Source organism: Labrus mixtus, chromosome 9 (genome assembly GCF_963584025.1).
Source record: "Labrus mixtus chromosome 9, fLabMix1.1, whole genome shotgun sequence".
NCBI lineage: Eukaryota > Metazoa > Chordata > Actinopteri > Labriformes > Labridae > Labrus > Labrus mixtus.
The window spans coordinates 15,925,358-15,945,585 of NC_083620.1; the positions used below are offsets into that span (position 1 = coordinate 15,925,358).

The following is a 20,228-nucleotide window of genomic DNA, read 5'->3' on the forward strand; positions in this document are numbered from 1 at the left end:
AACATAAAGGCAACATATTTCATTATACGGCCATGCAGTATTGATATTTCCTCAAGGTTTGAATTTGTGAGATTCCATTTACAAACAGAAACAAAACTCCCATTTGATGCCAGTATCGTGACGTTTCTATAATGCAGCAGCACTTATCAGAACAGGTTCAGTCTATTGTTTATCTGCTTTCCATTGTTGTGACCACATGAACCTCTCTGCTCTCCTGTGTCACAACAACAGCTCTAACTTTCACTGCTGGAGTGTATAACATTCGGAGAAAGCAGATGTAGTCATCAGGGTCAGTTACAGGTCTGGCACAAACCCTACCTGCATCGTGTATGTTGACACACACCTTGAGGCTGCAGATGTATATGAGCATGCTGTTGGGTGTCATAGCTTCAAGCTGCAACTTGAGCTTTAACAACAAACAAAAAGACACAGGGAGGTGATACGAGATCTCAATCAGCGGATGGATACTCTTACCATGATGAGGCCCGTGGTGATCGGGTCGTTGCAGCCATGGCACAGCTCCCCAAATTTGGCCCAGTAGTCCTTCTTACAGAAGAGCCGTCCCTCTTTCTCATAATACCAGTGAGACAATGAGGCGCTGCACTCACAACACCTGACGGGAAAAGACACAGGAAGAGATTACATTAACAGCTGAGTAATTAAATAGTTCTTTCTTAATGTCTCAACCTTTACTGCTTTCAATCAAAAATAAGCATATGCCTGCAAAAACATGTATGTCAAAAATAATGAAAAGAAAAATAATGTTTATGCTAATATTGTAACTTAATTAGGTTAGTAGTTTGTTGGTACCAGTTCTTAAAATGAATTATTATATTTTTCAACTAAAAGTAACAACTTCAGACACCAAATAGAAATACAATTATTCAATTTACACTAATGAATTTACATATCCATACATACCATTTGCATGGCTGGAATCAGAGGATATTTAGCATTTGGTAAAACCATTAATTCTTGATGAAAATTGTGTATTGTCTTACAAATAAAGTAAAATGCTAGTTAGCACTAATAATAGTAACGTCTATCACGTATGAGTGAGCAGAAAACAGTGTTTAATATCCTCAGTATGTCACTGAGTCAGAGTTTAAACACAGCCAGTACCTTTAAAAAGCACACATCAATTAAAGGTGTTATTGTGTTGACTGCTATCTTGTGATGTACCACACTCTGTAGACTGTACTTAAGACACCCAATGACAGCCTGCATGGCCCATAATTATAGTGTTTTATGATAATAATACCTCCTTTAATGGAGCTAACTCTCTCCACCCCAAATGAGGAGCAACAGAGAAAAGATGATGTCACACCAAAACACACAACTATGACTTGGCCTTAAAAAACAAAGTGAGGGGAAAAACAAAATAGCAAAACATTATGGTGCGATACATATTCAACACTATAACCATTTATGATACAGGGGTACGATGTTCTTTAGTATCATGTCAAAGAAGAATAACTATCATTGAAGTCTGTACATTCTTACACACCAAGTGTGCAAAACATTCTTTGTAGCCTACATTTATTTTTTTATTGTTCTATTTATCAATTCTGCCCCCTCTTACTCAAGTATCTCCTTTTTGTACACTCAAATAAATCTGATGGTGCTCAGAAGCTATCAGTCTGTGGAGATCTGTCTGGTGCATCCATCTGTCACCAGCGTTCAATGTCAAAGCTGCTCTTAAAGTCCAGCATAATGTCAGCCTGAGAGAAATCAGATCCTGACAGAGATAAAGGGAGACAACAACAGAGTTGCAGTTGGACGGATGGAATAAGATTGTAATGATGAGCTTGTGAGGAAAAGACAAACTTGCAATTTAAAGAACTTCACACAAACCTCTGCAAATGCAGGTTTGATATTTCATTATAACATTTTCATCACCATGTTTGCATGTCGTGGCTAAGTAGGCCCATTCACTCAGCATGAATCCATAAATCAAATGTGTGCTAATCCCCTTGCTAATGTTAAAAGCATTTCTGTGAGAGTTAGTGCACTTGCATCTGCGTGCTTGTACGTCTTTCTTTCTAATCTGTATAAATCTCTGAGTCGGCCATGTCTATGTGAGTGTCTATGCTCTTCCCCCCCTCCCGAAGCTTCTCTCCCATCAGCCGTCTGGCCTTTTCCCTGATTAGGGCAGCTTATGTTTGCTTTGAGATTTATTAAACATTGTGTATGTCTTTAAAGGCTGGACACAATAATGAATACAGTAATTTAACTCATAATTACCATAACTATTACATTTCCTGATATTAGGGACAATGCCTGGTTCTTAGTGAGTGACTCTGATGTGACAATTATTAATTCAATTTTTGTTGCATGAGTAAAGAACTGCTGTCCAGTGCGTCTTGCGGAGGTAACAAAATAAATGTATGTCAGTGTGTTCATTTTCATAAATATCTAACTTAAACTGAAACAACTAACAGGAAACAAATCTGCAAGTAATTTTCCTGATCAATCATAAATAGCTGTTCACTTTTCAAGCACAATGAAAAACATTTTCTTTCTTAAACTCTTCATATTGGGATTATTTTTCTATTTAACAGTTAGTGTGGTATGTTTGACTAGTCAATATGTCAAGGAAATTTTGATAGGTAGCCTATTTTGTATTTACTCTTATTTTTCTGACCCAAAAAAATATACGTTAATCATGAAAATAAAAATCAGGCATATCTCTGTTGCTGATTTGTTTTTAGGGCTTCTGTGCAGTTATTCACTTCCAAGTCCTTAAATCTTTCTAAAGGACTCTACTCTTCAACACCCAAAGACGAGATACACTTTTCATGTAGGGCGTTTGAGGCTGGTAACTAAATTACAAGTAGTGAAGGGCACGTTTATATTTTCAGCAGAAGCAGCATCTCTCTGTGACTTTGCCCAGGGGCTTGTACCTGCACATGCACACACATATAACCTTGCAGCATACACACATACAATTTATTTATTAGACAGACAGACAGACAGACACACACACCCTTTTCCCGACATCTGCATGCAGAGCTTTGGTGCAGCTCAGCAGATTGTGGCGGCGCTGCTTCAGTATGCAGCACATTTGGGTGAGAGACGGGGGGAGGAGGGGACTTGGAAATGGGTCAAGGCTTTCAGGAGACGTCCAAAGCGTCGAGCATGAAGCTACTCAGCTGTCTTGGCTCACTGCTGCTCAATATCAGCCTTTCTCTGTACGCGCATCCTGCAAACCCCTGCTGAGGCAAAGTCATACCGAGGAAGGACACACAGGTGCATGCATATACGCACACAGGGAGCAATGAGAGATCATAATGCTGTAAGGTTCAGTTCCCACAAAGTAAAACCTCTCAGAGCAGAGCTGGGAGTGGTAGCAGAGAATTAAAGATATGAGTGAATACATTAGTGACTCCATGATGGAAAATTCAACATTTCTGCCTTCAGGACAAACATTTATCTAAGAGTTGGAGAAGACAGGAAGCAGCACTGAGCTATAGCTCAAGACATCCATGAATTTAAAAAAACAAAATGCATACATAATAATAAAAAGGTTTTTTTTTCCACATGTGTGTTAATGTGTCTGTGCTCACATTTGGGAATCTTTTGTGTCTCTGCATTTGTGTGTACATCTGCACGGACTTGTAAGAGGATTATCGGTGTGAAAGACTCAGAGAGAGTCTAAGCTTAGCAGCCTTCCTCACCTCACTGTGATGAGAAAACGGAAGAATACAGGAAAACTATGTTTTATACTCTCTAAAGAGGCAATGAATAACAATGTTCAAGGTCACCTCAAGAATTGAGAAAATGTGTGAGATTTCCTCGTTGAGTCTAATATCAGAAAAAAAGAGAAAGATTAAATAACGCGGATTATCAGACATAAATGGCTGTCATTCACGAGAGAGAGAGAGGGAAAGGCAGATTTGAGGCACCGTGAAACTCAGCTGGATACCCCGAGGGTCAGGAAACATCCAATAACAGAGAAGATGAGAATGTGGGTTAGAGTGAGTTAAGTAAATCTGCACAGTCTGTCCCCCCCGTCCTGCTCAAATCCCCGACGGAAAGCCCTAAAAGTGTCTGGGAGAGTAATAAATTCCTTTTCGGGTCAAAAGGAGGTTGCTTTTTCCCCAGCCTCTCACCTTCCCCTGTCTGACTTTTCTAACATTTGACTCCAGCAGAGACCTGTCACAGTTATTTACTCCATGTCTGCAGAGGTTATGTTTTCAGACTCAAAGAGAAAATGCTGTGTCGTTTGGGTCACTGGTTCAATTCGTAGGCCCCTTTAAGGGTCACATGACACTGGAAGTGTGAACGGTTTTATGGCTAACCAAATTAGCATGTTAGCATGCTAATGTTATCTAATTGGTAGTAGTCAAAACAATTATAACAACTATAACGGATCAAAATAATCACAGGATAACTGTTCATTCCATGGGCACGATAAAGGTGTTTAAGAGGTTGTTGTTTTTTGGCAATTTATCAGATCGTTTTTTTTTATCTATTAGACTTAACCAAAGTTTAGTGGACCAATCACCATCACAGTCCCTACCAATAGTGTGCCTTAAACACACATTTATTTTTTGCTATTTCTGTCATCTAAGTTTTTTATTTATTGTTCTTTAACCTCAAACTATCCAAAAGAAAACATTTGTGGAAGAGAATATACTCTCACAAGGTATGTGGAAAGTTTTTTTGTTAACTTGAAGTAGACAAGAGAGCTTTGAAATATCTAAAGTGAAAAATAAAATAAAAATTAGGATTGCATTTGATTATTTTCACAACAAATGTATTTACGTGTGTGTTAATACATGCTTTATAAGCATTATGTCCCAGAGTAAATTCTGATATTATTCATGTGAATTATTCCGACTGAAATACTCTCAGTAGACAGTTTAATGATGTAATATGTTTTACAATGACTGTGCCTCCTATTTATCTCTCTGGCAGGCTGACCCGGGTCAATACCTAACGCGATTAATCTGTTCACTGTTGATAAGAATGAGCTGCAGCTGAATGAGACAAACATCAGGTCTGAATGAATGGAATCAGATTCCTCATGGGACTGAACTGTGAAGAGGATGGAAATGTAAATATATCGAACTAGAAATAATGACTCACAGTAGGCCACCGAACAAGAAATACTGTACCTAAACCATTTATAATATGCAGTAGTAACACACAAAAATATTATAGTAAACATAAACTGTTATTTGTGTGTTCGGATTTCTAGTTTTAGGATTCAGGCAGTTAACTGAAAACTCTTCTCATTTGTTTTAGATTGAGATTTAGTTTTTGTCGTAGCCAATTTCAAGAAAAAGGTTAAACTAATGCAATAGGATAAGCAACTTTCTTTGTCTAATACAGAATAAAAGCTAATAAAATACCGTTAGGTTTAGGACTGTTGGTTAGAAAAAAAACACCTAAAAAGATGTTGCTTTACTTATAAATTAATGAAATTGAATTTTTTGAATTTTCTTCTGTAACAGTTGACTTCCTATTAAAATTAATAAGGTTGAGGCCCTGCTGAAACAGGGAAATGGCAGCTTTGTGGACAGACAATCAAATATTAATGTGGGCTAAATGTGGCCATTAATTCAGATGCTGAACTGACACGCAGGGCGTTCTGTTTTCACAAGTCAGCTGGCTCTCAAATATGAATCTTCCACCCAGCTGCTCAGCTGAAACGGAAGATGATGTCATTATTATCTGCTACTCTACAGTGTAAAACATATATAAATAATAAATCTTGAATATTCTGTTATTTTATTGTATAAAATATGGCATGAATGAGGGTAACATGAATAGAAGGAAAAGGAAGAAGAAGACAGCAGGATAATATCAGAGAGTGAGGAAAAGACATTAAAGGTGACAGGAAGTGAAACTGATGCCAAATGGTAGTGAATAATTTAGGTCTACATTAATCCTGAGCATTATTGTGGACCTCGTATAATGTATCGCATCATACCATTAGTTAACCTGTGATTCCCAGCCTTACAAAGCAGTAAGTGACGTTGCTTTATGCAAACATTCAGCTCTTTTCTCTGACTGCATCTTGTTGTAAGATAAGACCTTGAACACACCACAAAGAAATAAACAATTCAGTGTTTAATCTGCCTCCGACTCCCACTACAACCTTGCTGGCTACCGAGCTCTGTTTAGCATTTTATGTTGTGTGTGGGTGTGTGTAGGTGTGTGTGATTGCACATGTAGCCACGGGTCATTAAATGACGCGCAGACTGACACTGCTACAGGAAGCAGGAGGAGGCAAAAAGGAAGCAGCATGTGTGTTCTGGTGGAGGTGCAGGCAGGTTCATGACCAACTGACAGAGGTGGCGCTGCAAGATTTACAAGGAGGCAGACTTCTGAAACAGACAAGCACACCCACACAGACACCCACACACACACACACACACGAATGTATCTCCTTATTAATTATTAAATCTTCCATCAACTGTGTCAGGCTCAGACTGACATCCATCTCCTTTCTATCTGCACAGACAGCAGAAAACGCTTATGACTACTTCTGATCAATAAGCCGATACGGCGCTCTGCCCGGCCTTCTAGTGAAAATCAGAGGGGAAAAAAAGAGACAATAAACGTCAGGAGTATTGAGACTGAAACAAATGTGTCTACTACAGGACTAAACGTGCTCAGCTGTTTTAAATCAATCAATCAATCAACCTTTATTTAAGTTCTCGGAGAGATCATTGAGGGCGACCCTCATTTACAACGATGCCGAGAAAACATACATAAATGATAAACAACGAGAAATTAGATAAAGCTACTACAGAAAATAAAATCAATAAAAGAGCAATAAGAACAATAAAATATATACACTAAAAATAATTTAAAAGCTTGAAATTACTACAGTGATAAGTCAGTAATTAAAATCAAATAAAACAGTTACAGTCAGGTATTGGGCGGTTAAAATAATATTTCTAAAGTGTCCATTAGGGATAAAAGTGCTCAAATTCAGGTCCTGGTGTAAAATATTCCAGGAGTTTGCAGCACTAACACTAAAAGCAGTTCTTGCTGGCGTAGCTGAAATCCTCAAAGACAAAGAGGAAATACAACCTATGGGAAAAGAGTAGGGGGTTGTGGGTATAGAGGAAGTACACTCACACACAAACACACACAGGGGAAAAAGTCAAGCTATGGAGATGGCAGACATGTCTGGGGGAGACCCCTCTTTTCCACCCTCAGAAGAGACAAAAATAGACAGAGAATCCCGGTTTAGAGCCAAGGTTTCAACCTCTACAAGAAATTAAAAGGATTTCCCACACAGTTACTAAAAAACAAAAAGTCTATTAGGCTACTTAATGTGTTGGTTTGATCCATTCAACGCTAACACATTCACACACACACATTCAAGGATACATTCGTCCCATTCCCACGAGCCCCTTTTTTGTTCCCCCTATTTTACCATCCCTCCCTCCTCCTTCACCATGGTAACACAGAATGCCACAGGGATGATGTCACCCCTTACATAGAAACAGGGGCATTACCTCATCACCTCATGCTAACCCTTCTGATCACTGTTTCCATTGGGTGGTTAAAACACAAGCTCAGCAACATTTACACCAACATTTACCCTCTGAATAGATGCTTTTTGATACATTTTAACACAGCAGAGAGGAAAAGAAGCTGTGCATGTTAAACCATAGCTGGAGCAGCGCCCTCTGGCTGCTGAACAAACACGTCAGACTGTGGGAGTCCCTCTCTCCATCTGTGGTCTAGGGGATCTATTCAGCTGGTGACCAGGGGACCTGGTGGACTGTGAGTGAATGATGTGCGCAGCAGCAGTTTCCTTTGTGACTGTTAAGCTGCCCTGAATGACTGACTGTCAGTCTGGGACCTTCTCTCTTGTTCCACTGCTGAGAATTGATGAAAAGGTTTCAGCAAGTTCTGGGAAGCATGATGAGTGTTGTTCAGCAGGATTAAAGAGGAGACAGCAAAACCCCTGTTCATTATGGGCTTTATAAATAAACTTTCTGTTATCAGGACATTTTTAACAAAATAGTCTAATGGTTGGTCTGTTTCAGAAACTTAAACACTAACAGATAACTCTTCAAAAACTAAAACAAACTATTACAGGAACTGCTAACTGGTGGGTGGGAAACTAGCCAATACGTTAGATCAGGTAGCTTTACCTCAAAAGTTGGGCTGAAATAATGACAAAATATGTGAGTATGTGAATTTAAGGCTGGTATTACATTTACAAGTCTTGAATATGAAAAGTTTTCTTAACATTAAGTTACTAAATAATTCAATGGAAACTAGAACTTCAGTGTTTTTGTATGACACAGTATTTTAAAGTGGCCAAAAGCTGACACAGAGTGCATACTGATAAAAGGTTTAATATAAAAGTGACAGGACTCACAAAATGAAGGTGTTAATCCTCCTCTTTTTAATCACATGCAGGGTTTTAGTCTGAAGTCTATCAGCTCCTAACGGCCAAAAAATTGAATTTTCAAAGTATGATTAAAGTGTTGCAAGGAGAGCCAAAGGTTTGAGCCAGGGAACAGGTGATTAATCAAAACACGCTGGCACGCAGAATGACTCCTTTCTCCTCTCTGCGAACGTTATCAGCGGGTTTGAACCCTGAGAAGTGACGGTGGGGAGGAAGAGGAGTTTCTGGAGCGGACGGGGATCAAAGTGTCAAAATTTAAATGACGAGCTTTGATCAGAAATCTAACAGCAGCTTAACAAAGAGAACTAAAGTGGTATAACGACAAAGGAGGGAAAATACTTTTAAATGTTATGAGAATAGTTTTGCTTGTGCTGCACACAAAACACAAATCATTTTAACAAGGTTATATCAAAATGAATCTAGTCTTGTTGGATGTTGAATCAAGGATTATTAAAAAGGTTAAAAATGCCATCACCATCTTATCGATCATCTATCCCATTACGCATTAACATGTACAGTAATGAAATAATTCAATTTATATGCAGGAATTATTTGCACATTTTTGTTTGAGCACGCCAGACAACGAAGAGTCATCCTTCGGTTAACTTAAGTTTGGTTAAACCTGATGATGTAAGCTTACATGTATCAGAATATACATATTAAAACATAACAGTGATATGCAGACCACAGGGTTTGACTCATCGTCTAAATTTGGAAGAAAAAAAATTGGGAAGTCTCTAACATCATGAGATTTAGTTTCAGAAAGACAGAAGTGTGACAGACACAGGACTGATGTGAGGAAGTGAGGCAACAGAGATTTAAGTGACTCATCCACACACACTCAGTGACAGAGTTCAGTGTCCGTATACTTTTAAACACAGTACGTTAGAACTGGGACAATACTCTGATCACAATTTATCATTATCGGCATTTATGCAAAAATCACGAGAATGGTGGTGTGTGTGTGGTTTCCAGTTCTCTTAAGTGACAATTAGCTGCTTTTCACGGTTTAATATATTTGCATATTGTTAAATCATTCGGTAACACATACATACAGTCTGTCATGTGCAATCATAGTAAACCGAGTAGTCTTGGGATTTGGACTGCTGGTATGTTTGATAAAATCTTCTCAAACCCTAAGAGGTGAAAAGAAACTTTAATAGTTTTTTAAAGTAAAGTAGATCATATAATAAATCAAGAAATGAGCACGGCATTAGAGGCACAGTTTAAGAGACTGCTACATTCAACATAACAACATGACTGACTAGGTAGACTCCATACACTAAAGTTTTCCAGTTGATACCATTGTTCTGTGATTCATTTAAATCTAAACTTTTCAAGCCTGGTTTCACAGCTCCACTTACTTTCTTCGTGTGTTCCTGCAACGTCGGCTCTTTGCTGACATGTTTCTCTCGGGAGCTTCGGTCTTGTTTTGACAGTCAGAAGACGAACTCATGTCAGCAGCTCTGATGTTTGACTCTCACAGCTCCACCAGCCTCGCTGTCACAGCCATCAATGACTATCTCTCTCTCTCTCTCTCTCTCCCTCTCTCTTCCTCTCTGGGTGCAGCTGAACACAGAGAGGTCACGCTTCCCCATCAACCATTTCCTGTTGCTGGCCCCGCCTCCTTTCAAGGCTGCTAAATTCTTCTTTATTAACATCATGTGGACACTGCTTGGAGCCACTATAGTAATATGAACTGACCACTTCCTGCACCATTCGATACATTTAAAGATTCTTGTAGAGAAAATCTAATTATCCTCTTATCCATCATATATTAAAGCTCTTCACCTCCTCTTAGCTCATCTGATTAACCTCCTCCTCAGAGGAGCCCAGGGGTGAATTGTTTTCTGACGATGAGGATGAAGAACCATGCTATTAAACTCCCACACTATACAAAACCTTATATAATTAGCTTATCTCAGTATATATAATAAAACTTTGTATGCGTGTTTACTACTAAATAAACTACAGCTATACAGTTACATCCAGAATGTGAATGTTAGGAAAACAGTCACCATCACAGTATCTTTTTAGGTTTGCATGTATGAACTTGAATGTGGAGTCACTAGCGTTTACTATGGACGTAAAGATTAATCGTGAGGTAGTTAAAAATCCATTCAAAGGAGTCAAGGTTCACATCGGTACTCTGAAAAAAGAATTGCAATAATATCGGGAGCGTCAGCAGAGGCGGTTGGCAGCTGCAGAGCAAGATTTTGAAATTGAGGACGCACCATCGTCTTTTAAATCGGAGGAGTGGAAGCATTTTGGATTCCCCAAGACAGGAAATGAAAGAGGTGAGAAAAACTGTATGCAAATATTGCAAGAAGACAGGGAAGTATACAAATAGCACAACCGACATGATGCAGCCTTTAACCAACACCAAGGCCAAACCCCACTGACAAGCAGGTTTGTGTTTTCATGAAATGAAAGGAATCTTTTTCTGTCATCTCATAATTTGCCTTAAGTCTCGTTTAGTAAAAATAAATCGTGGATAGCATCGTATCGTGAGTTGAGTAAATCGTTACATCCATAGTGTTTACCTAAAAATAAAAAATAAAAGACTTAAAGCTCTATTTTTGTGATTACTGGTAAATGTTGGTGCTAAATAACTTCAATAGCAGCTTTACTACTTTCATTAGTGTTTCTGAACCATTAACACTGTGAGAGTTCAGTTCTGCATCAAGATGTATTTGTGAATAAGCTCGGTAAGGTCTGAATCATCCGTCATGTCCTGCTGCTTCTGTCACCGGGCAGAGTTCATCAGAAGGTAGAAACAGCTGAGTCACTGCAGCCCTGCATCATGTCTGTTTCACTGCATCGTAGAAACAGAGAGACTGGCAGATAAATAAATCATCACTTCCAACTGACATGCATACATTGTCTGCTTTTAACTCCTCAGACAGAGTGCTCCCAACTTTCAAACATATTATCAGACACAGTGTCTTATATATATATATACATATATATATATATGTATATATATATATATATATGTATATATTATAGTTAAGTAGCTGTAGTGTTGTTCCTGCAGATGTGAGTCAGGGTGGGAGGGAAACAAACGTGTCCTGCAGCAGTTTCAACGTGTACTGTAGATTTGACAACAAATTACAGAATTCATAATACTTAATGCTACAAAGACTCAGTAGAATCAAAGAGCACAATTTTCCTTCAGTGGAACTCATTAGTGGATGCACACTGGATGTTAAAAAAAAATGTTTGCTATTCAAAGTGCTAACCAAGCACAAACCTATTTTCATCTTTCGGGACGACTGTTTGGGCAGCAAGAGAGAGAGGCAGAAACATTTTTATTGGAGCAGGACTGTGCTGCACTGTGCTGCAGAGAGACTGCAGCATGGCTTGGGTAAAAAATGAATTCATTTAAAAAAGATTTTCAGCATTTCTTTGCCTGCTTTAATGCATACTTCTGAAGCTGTCTTATAGTTAACAGCGTCAGAAAAGCTTAAAAGGAAAATAATTACCATTAATCTCATGATTTAGACTTAATAATTTGAATAATGACTTAAGATAACAGAACAGGCAAAAAATGCAAATCACAACCAATACTTAATAACATAATGCTAATAAGTGTATAGAACTAGAAATCCGCTCATTAGGAGGTTGGAACTGGCTACTGATTCCTCTCACAATTATGCGACACACCTTTTTTACTACATGTGCAGTTTCTTCTCTCAAATGTCAAGAGCTGCTTCAACTTAATCCCTCAAATCCACAGAGGAGGCAATAAAACCCAGCCCAGGAGCTCCTTTTCCAGAGCTCTAACAGAGGAGCATGTAGAAAGATTTCACACGAAGACCTTACAGGCTTCAGAGAAACAGTGAATTAATAATAAAACAGAGAAGACTGTTGTATTATCACGTTCATAAAGATAAGGAGGGGGCGGCTGTGGCTCAGTTGGTAAAGTCGTCGCCTCTCAACCGGAAGGTCGAGGTTTCGATCCCCACCTGAGCAACATGTCCGATGTGTCCTTGGGCTTAACACCCAACCCCGCATTGCTCCCGCTGCTTCGGTGGCGGTGTATGAATGGATTAGTGTTGCACTTATTCTCTGATGTACGTCGCTTTGGATGAAGCTGCTGCTAAGTGAATTGTAGAATTGCAGTTGTAGAGAAATCCAGTCAGGAACACCTTCATGCAGACTCAAAGAGTTATAGGTCATAAAAAAAGCCTTATGTCGAAGGAATATTCTTGGTCGACACAAACAGCGATGGATGTTTACAGCAGACAGTTTGAGTAATAATTTAACTGATTATATTTGTTTAAAAAAAAAAAAAGATTAGTTGGGAGTGTTTCAGTCAAACCTGACTTAATTTTCTTTTATAGGTTTTAGTATATAAAGGTGAAGAGTACAGGGTTATTCATACTGGAAACAAAGACCACACCTTTTAAAATAATAAACTTTGTCATACAATATTGTTCCCCTCTGAGAAAAGCCTAACACCTCCATCAAGAAGTCTGAAAATTTTTGCTAGCTACATTCATTTTTTTCCATTATCTATGTTTTGCTCCAGTCTCCTTTGTGAGACTTTTCACTCCACTTAATGTAGTCAAAATGGCAAAACAGCTTACATTAAACTGCCTTACACTAAAACCAATACTTTTTCTTGTATAACAGGGCTTGATGGCAGTCGGTCAAACAGCTAGTCACTTAAAGCAACAATGTGCAGGAATTTTCTTTGGTAAGCTTTGGCGCCCACAAAAGGTCTCTGCATGCAACTGCACTGTCGTAAGACACACATAGTGCTGTCGTGGGTTCCCGTCATAGACATATATGTTGACAAAGAGAGTGAGAAGAGCAGGAAGAGATGTTGGGGGACGCCAAACAACCAATGTCAGCTGACAAGGTGCAAGTTGAGATGAACAACTTGACTTGAAAATCGAATTTGACATAAGTTGGGGAGCATGATGTCGGAACCCCCTAGCTGTCAAATTTTTCCCGTTCGCTGACTTCTTTATATGTCAGTGGAAAGCCCTGTATAAAGGGATCATATCGCAAAGGACTACTAAAAAAACTGATAATTCAGTCATATTGTTGCACTTCTCTTTGTTTTTTTGCATTGTGCACAATTGGGCTTTTGAAAAACAGAAGTGAGAAAATAACAATATGTAAACAGTCAGTGAAATCATGATAACATTTTCCCATGAAGACCACAGTTTGTAGCTGTATTTTCTTACCACCCGAGGGACTCAGTTCAGTCTTCAAATAACACTCTGGGCACTTAAATGTTACATTCCCTTCCTCCCCCCTATCATCTGCACTTCCTCTTTGCTGCAGTAAAGCTCTATCGCGGCACAGAGGCCTGCAGCTGGGCATATTGTTTGTGTTTGGATTACAAGCTCCAGTCCCAATAGTCACATTTTCCACAAAGGTCTTGTCTTAAATCCTCCTATTCTGTGACAATCCCGGTCTCCCTCAGGATGTGGATCATGGTCAGAAAAAGATTCCCTCTAATATCTTGACACGGTCGAGCACTAAGGGAAAGATCAGGGGGATTCATTTGATGCAATATTACTAACACAGCTTTAATTACTAACACAGCTTCACTCCTATTAGTTCAATTGTTGTGGTGTGAGTTGTATTACTATATGGTGGGCAGAAAGGCTTGAATATGCAGGCTGATATCAGACACCTCACAGACAGTGTGAGGGATCAGACACAGCAAATATATCACACCTAATGATGGTGCTGTTATAAGAAAATGCAAAGTAGTGTCTTTACTTTAAGTCAAAGTACACAAGGCGAAGTGTTTGAAGCTCACAGACCAGAAGAAAAGAAGAAAGATGTAAATACATCAAAATAGAACCCCCCCCCACTGAGACAATCCTTAATCCACGTAAAGACAACCAAATGTAACTCCCTCATATCTGTACTCTGTCATCACACACACAAACACACACACACACACACACACACACACACACACACACACACACACACACGCACACACAAAAAAACCACACACGACACAAACCATTGTGGACTCTGCCTTGTGCCCAGATACCCTCCTCAGATTTCCACATTCAGACATCCGGCCAGGGGAAGTCATTAATGACACTCGCTGCTCAGTGAGTGTTTTTTTCCACACAGCAACAGCCAATATACGGACCAGCTCAGGTGCACAAAGTGAAAGTTGAGGATGAGCGATGCAACAAGTTATTTATCACATTAAAGACGCCAGTCAAGTGGGCATCATCGGCGCTCTTTTCCAAATGTATGATATTCCCTGTATTTTTGGCGCCTACAGATCGTGTCTCACACACACCCTCTTTGCTCTGTGTCTGATCGGGTAAAGAAAAATGATCTCAAATATGTAACATGCCGTAAAAAAAGATGAAATATTTGAGCAGTTCCAACTTCAAAAAGTGACAGACTAAATGTTTTAGTTTGCAGCTGTTTGATTTCCTGCCTGTTGGAAACAAGGTCTGGTGAGCTCGACGAAATATGTGAGAAACAAAGGAGGGAGGAGAGCAGGAGGAGATATTACATAAGATGAGCAGAAACAAAAGCTGCAGCAACATCAACAACAGTCTGCTATATTATAATAAACACAACAGCCTACTTCCAAAGTCAATAACACCTCCAGGTTTATCTTAATTAGACTGTACGCACTTTGTTTATGTTCCAGCTGCAGTGTCATAGGCATGGGGTACCCCGTTGATCATTCATATATACATGTATATATATATATAAAATATTATTAGTCTCAGATTTCAGATTGTTGCTTAAAGAATCGATAGCCATTAGTGATAGGTCTCAACCATCTGTGAGTGTCTGTTATCATGTTCTCAGATGACCAGAGGTGACTGGACTAATCTAAAGTTTAAATGAAGTGACACTTTCCCTATTTCATTTAAACAAGAATGGATAAGAGTGTGTTTTAAAAAAATTGAAATTGAATCAAAAAAAAAAGGAGAAGGATGGTGGAGCATCTACTTATGTTAGCAACACCTTAAAAGGTTGAATGAAAAAAGAGAGTTAAAACAAGGAGAAAGGTTGGGAAATGTGCCCTTATATGCAAACACTGGTAGTTCGGACAAGCCAGCAAAGAAACCCGGCCTGATGTCACACAACAGGAAAACAGTGCATGATACAGCAGAAGCTTATTAATGAAACATCATTATTTTCTCTTTTGATTCATCAGCAGATTACTTCCTCAGTTAACAGACTAATCTGCTAAACATACACAGTCTCCCAAAGCAAGCCTTTGATAGATAAGTGACTGAAAAGGAGATGCTCCATCGCTGCTCTTTAAAGACACGAGTGTTTTGTTTCCATTGTTAGCGGTGAGTTTGTGTTACCTAAAGCAGACGGTGTGCCAGTCCGTGCTGAGGGCCTGCAGATACTGCTCATCATAGATCCTCTGTTTGCATCCCGCACAGATGGGCAAACTTCCTCCAGCTGAAACAACAAAACACACAGTCAAAGACGAACTGATATGTGACATTTTTACATTTTAACAATGCACGCACACACACACACACACACACACACACACACACACGCACACGACTTCTGACGGGCAGTTTTAATGAGAGAATCACTTTGCAGGGATGTCTCTTTGTGCACTATTTTACAGACAGTCTTCAGTTATGAAAACCAAATCTTTCTTTATAACATTGGAAACATCTATTTTTGTGTTCAGTTTTAGAATATGAATACTTTGTTTGCTTATCTCAAAAAAATATATTTCTTTTCAAGTTGAAGTTAAATCATAATAATAAAACAAACTTTCAGAAAATATATCCAGAATTTCCTGTGTTTCCTGTTCCTGAATTTCTCAGACTTTATAAACGCTAATTCTAAGATGAACCAAAGCCAGAGCAGGGTTTTTTGTGAGTGTGTTTGTGTTTGTGTGTGTGTGTTTGTGTGTGTCTGCTGTTGTTAAACAGTTCTTTGGCAAGGATGAGGTGGCAGCAGAAGTGAGCGGACTTCAGGCTACTTACAGCACATTTTATTGTCACTGCAGCTCATTTGCCTGAAAACACATCATACCAGGAGATAATAAAGTATAAATACACTGTGACTGAGAAGCAAAGCAACAATGAATAAAAACATGACTTCCAGGTAAATATGGTGATACTTAAAACTGTTTGCAAATGTGCGTCTGGTGTTAGCAGGACTTTATCTGCAAGATGATTTTAGTGCTCCTCCATTATTCCCCATTAGCTTCACTGCTGAGCTGTATACTTTTGCTTTTGTACTACACACATTGGCTGACATGCTAAACTCCACAATGATCCCTCAAACACCACTTTCACAAACAAGAATGTATGCAGTAAGTGTATGTGGTTATCTTTCATCATGACAGTCGTTGGTATTTCAGTATATCTTTTGGTTTTAGAATCATACAGTAGTATGTTATAATGACAAAACTTAATCCACAACAACATTCTTGGCTGAAATGATCATGTTTTCTACATCTGAAAAGTAAAATATACTCAAAGTATATCACTGATAAACTATTAAACTGCATTGTCTGCAATATACGGACTAAAACAGACAACTCAAACTCATCCCCGTGTGTCAGCAACATGGACACCATCACAGCTGAAGACAAGACAGAGTTCAAAGACACCTCTGATTCTTGCAACACCTCGACCAGTGCTGTATCATAAGAGATGTGATGGCAGAGTTTTTGTGTGGTTGGCTCATTACAGTAATGCCCCACTAGATGGTAGTTGAATTGATCCTATACTGGCTCATTGGCTGGTCTGTGCTTATATGCCCTTTGACTCCTCTCCTATCACCCCACTTTTTTATTAGGTCGTTTTCAATCACCTCTCATTTTGTGTCCTCTGTAGTGTCCTACTGTCTGCACATAACTAAAAGGACACATATTCCTCTTCAAAAAAGTACACATTAAACACTGTGTAATCTGAGCAGGTATTTAGGTCATGAAGCCCCGCCCCTCTAAACACACAGAAACTTGCAGCATTTCCTCCTGCAGATAATCTAAACTTTCTTCGATGCAAAGTGAGTCAGCACATAGAGGACTATTATGAAGTCCGGTTAAGCTGAATGACAGCTACAATGTTCTCCGTCACTGACCAGCCGCAGGCATTTTCACACAGGACATGGTCAATTTAACACAGTAATATATAGTACATTATAACAAAGAGGGTTTTAGGGCAAATGTTATCTGACCATTTCAACCAAAACTGTTTCCCCCTTTGTATTAAAGCCCCAAATAATTCACTTTGTTATGTAAATTACTTTAGAATTTGAATGATTATAGAGACACACAAAATGTGTTTTTCTTTATGTAGACGAGGCCTAGAATCTTAATATGTTGCACTTTTGTTGATATTCTAAAATCTATCATGAAAAAGCAAAGTAGAACACAGGATAATTCGTATACTCTGTTACATGTTAATAAAGGATATCAAAAAATCCAACAAATAAAAATCAACAACACTGATTCAGCAATAGATTAGCAATATTCGACATTTTAATTGTGCATCTTATTTAACCAAACAGCCTACATTGTTTATTCAAGAACGCCTACAACTTTGTGACCCTATAGGGCAAACAATGAAACTAATGTTGTATAAATTATCCTTTAGACTTCTCATTTCGTTTTAAGCGTGTGACGATTTGTTTGTATGGGAAATATCCCTAAAATATTGCAAGGGATATATTTTTTTTGCAATATCCCTTGCAAAATGAACCCTGTGCATGGTCTGAGGATGAGTAGCCTCCTGTATTCAAACATGAAGGGTGTATCTATTTGGAGAGGAAACATGGCTACATGCATCCTGACGCCCCCTGCATACACACTAATGCAACATAAATGCATGTCAGTGAAGACGCCGAGAGAAGAAACGAACTCACCAAGGTTTAGTGTTTACAGCTTGTTCTAGTGCTTCATCTGTGTTTTGAGCAGCAGAGGACGCGGTGCTGTATCTGCATCTCCCTCCCCTCGCCCGCATGCAGCCCGTGGCTCTGTCCCCTCTAAGCAGACCCTTACCTTCCTCCTCTCCCATGCGTTCGTCCTTCCAGGTGCAGCACAGCAGCATCAACCTCATTCACTCTCCGACACCGAGCTCCAGGAAAGAGCCAGCCGCCTATGGTCGACAGATTACCGGTGTGCGACCACCAGCGCAACCCGCCCGGCGGTCGTGTTTCTGTGCGTCAGTCGCTCCCTGCGGCGGCACACAGAACTTCCTCCTCCTCCTCCACCTTCTGCTGCACGTTTCTGCGGCGCTTCATTCAACTGAGCAGCTGACCAATGAAGTTCCGGAGCCGGGGAGAGGAAGACCCGGAGCGGCCAACCAGGAACATCTTCCAGTTGATGAATGCTTTCATCAGGGCGGGGAGGAGGACACATGAGGAAGAGCCAGTGCAGTAAAATCCTCTGTGGATTTGGTCTTACAAGACAGCCTAACTATCAAACCCTGTCTGTTTTCTATTGTAAGCAAAACAACGGAATCATTCAGGCTACTGGAGGAAAAACTTAATTTTATTACCATTAATTACATATTTATTATGTTGTTTCATTTGTAAAATGTGTGAGAGTTAATGTTAGCTTAGCATGACTAGCAACTAGTATTTTGTGGGAATGACTTCTGACAAAACTTAATAATAACTCATTGACAAATAATTTTAAATATTGTATTTTCAAGCAAAAGAAAACACACATTGGTAGAGGCGGAGGGGTGTTTAGGTTGTTGAGATGAAATATGTTATTTAAATGGCTGTTTAAGTATTTACTTAATGCAAATGTATGTTGATATACTTTTAGCCTTATTGCAGATCTTGTGTGTTGTTTGTAGAACAGGAAATACTCCTGAGAGTAAATTGATTTCCAACCCTGTTTGGTAGGTGCCAGCTCTATAAGAGGAGGCTTGAGGGCCTGGCAGGTTGTTGGATGTTGGAGGTGCACAGTGTTGGAGAGTTTGATGACAGTAATCAAAGAGTGTTCAGAGCTTCAAGGGCCCAGACCCTCTTCTTTTGTTTGTCGCTTTTTGCATTTTGTTATTTTTTTCTTGCAAGTATTATTTTTCATTTGTACATTTTTCTTCAGGCCTGCACTGTACATATCGCTGCACTTGATTCCACTGTAAATAAATTCACTTGGACTTAAGTGAGTTGTAACTGAGACATCTGGGTTTCTTCCATTGTGGTTGATTTCTCTGGTGTGGGTGGTGGTCTATCAGAGGCAGGTGTTTCCCCTTACCCCCCAACAGACAAGAAGCTGAGACCCTAATCAGTCCAAGCCTGAACCAACCTGGTATCACTGTGGTCAGAAGACCACATTAGGCCTGAGTGCCTCACCAGGAAAGCTAAGCAAGTGTTTTTTTGTGATGTACCCAGGCCAGATTCTAGGTTTAGCCAGTCTGAGGAAAAGCCGGTTTTACTGCCCTGTTTTACAAAGTGAGGTCCAGAACGATTGCCAATCCTGTATGGAGTGTCAGGTTTCAGTTGATAAAGGGGTTCGCAAGTTTCCACTGCAGCCATTGCCAGTTATGGATGTTCCCTATAGCTGTATTGCTATGGACCTTGTTGGTCTTTTGGAAACAACGTAGGCAAGAAACAAATACATTCTGTGACCTGTGACTATGCCACCAGGTATCCAGAGGTTTATCTCCTCAGGGACATATCTGCTAGACAGATCGCCTATGCTCTGCTACAGCTAATTTCTAGGATGGGCATTCCATCAAAAATTTTGACATATCAAGGTTTCAATTTTTTGACTAACACCCTTTAGCAGGTATACAGGTTGCTAGGGATTAGAAGTATTCGGACCACCCCCTACCATCTGCAGACCGATGATAACCTGGTGATAACAGAACCTTGAAGAACATGCTTAAAAAGTGTATTT

At 39.4% G+C, this 20,228-nt stretch overlaps 1 protein-coding gene across 2 annotated transcripts in view; it reads right to left on the reverse strand.

The window, feature by feature from the left end:
* Positions 1-18,577, reverse strand: part of limk1a (LIM domain kinase 1a) — a 43,999-nt gene extending 25,422 nt beyond the window's left edge. Inside the window, exons 1-3 of one of the 2 annotated variants that reach the window (XM_061046522.1) lie at positions 18,375-18,577; positions 15,706-15,805; positions 475-613 (exon numbers count right to left, since the gene is read on the reverse strand). In XM_061046522.1, coding sequence (XP_060902505.1) covers positions 475-613; positions 15,706-15,805; positions 18,375-18,432 — 297 coding nt within the window. In that variant the 5' untranslated portion in view covers positions 18,433-18,577. Of the gene's footprint in view, positions 1-474; positions 614-9,747; positions 9,915-15,705; positions 15,806-18,374 lie in introns of those variants that run through there. The other variant, XM_061046523.1, reaches the window with a different exon arrangement.
* Between the last annotated feature and the right edge of the window lie 1,651 nt (positions 18,578-20,228).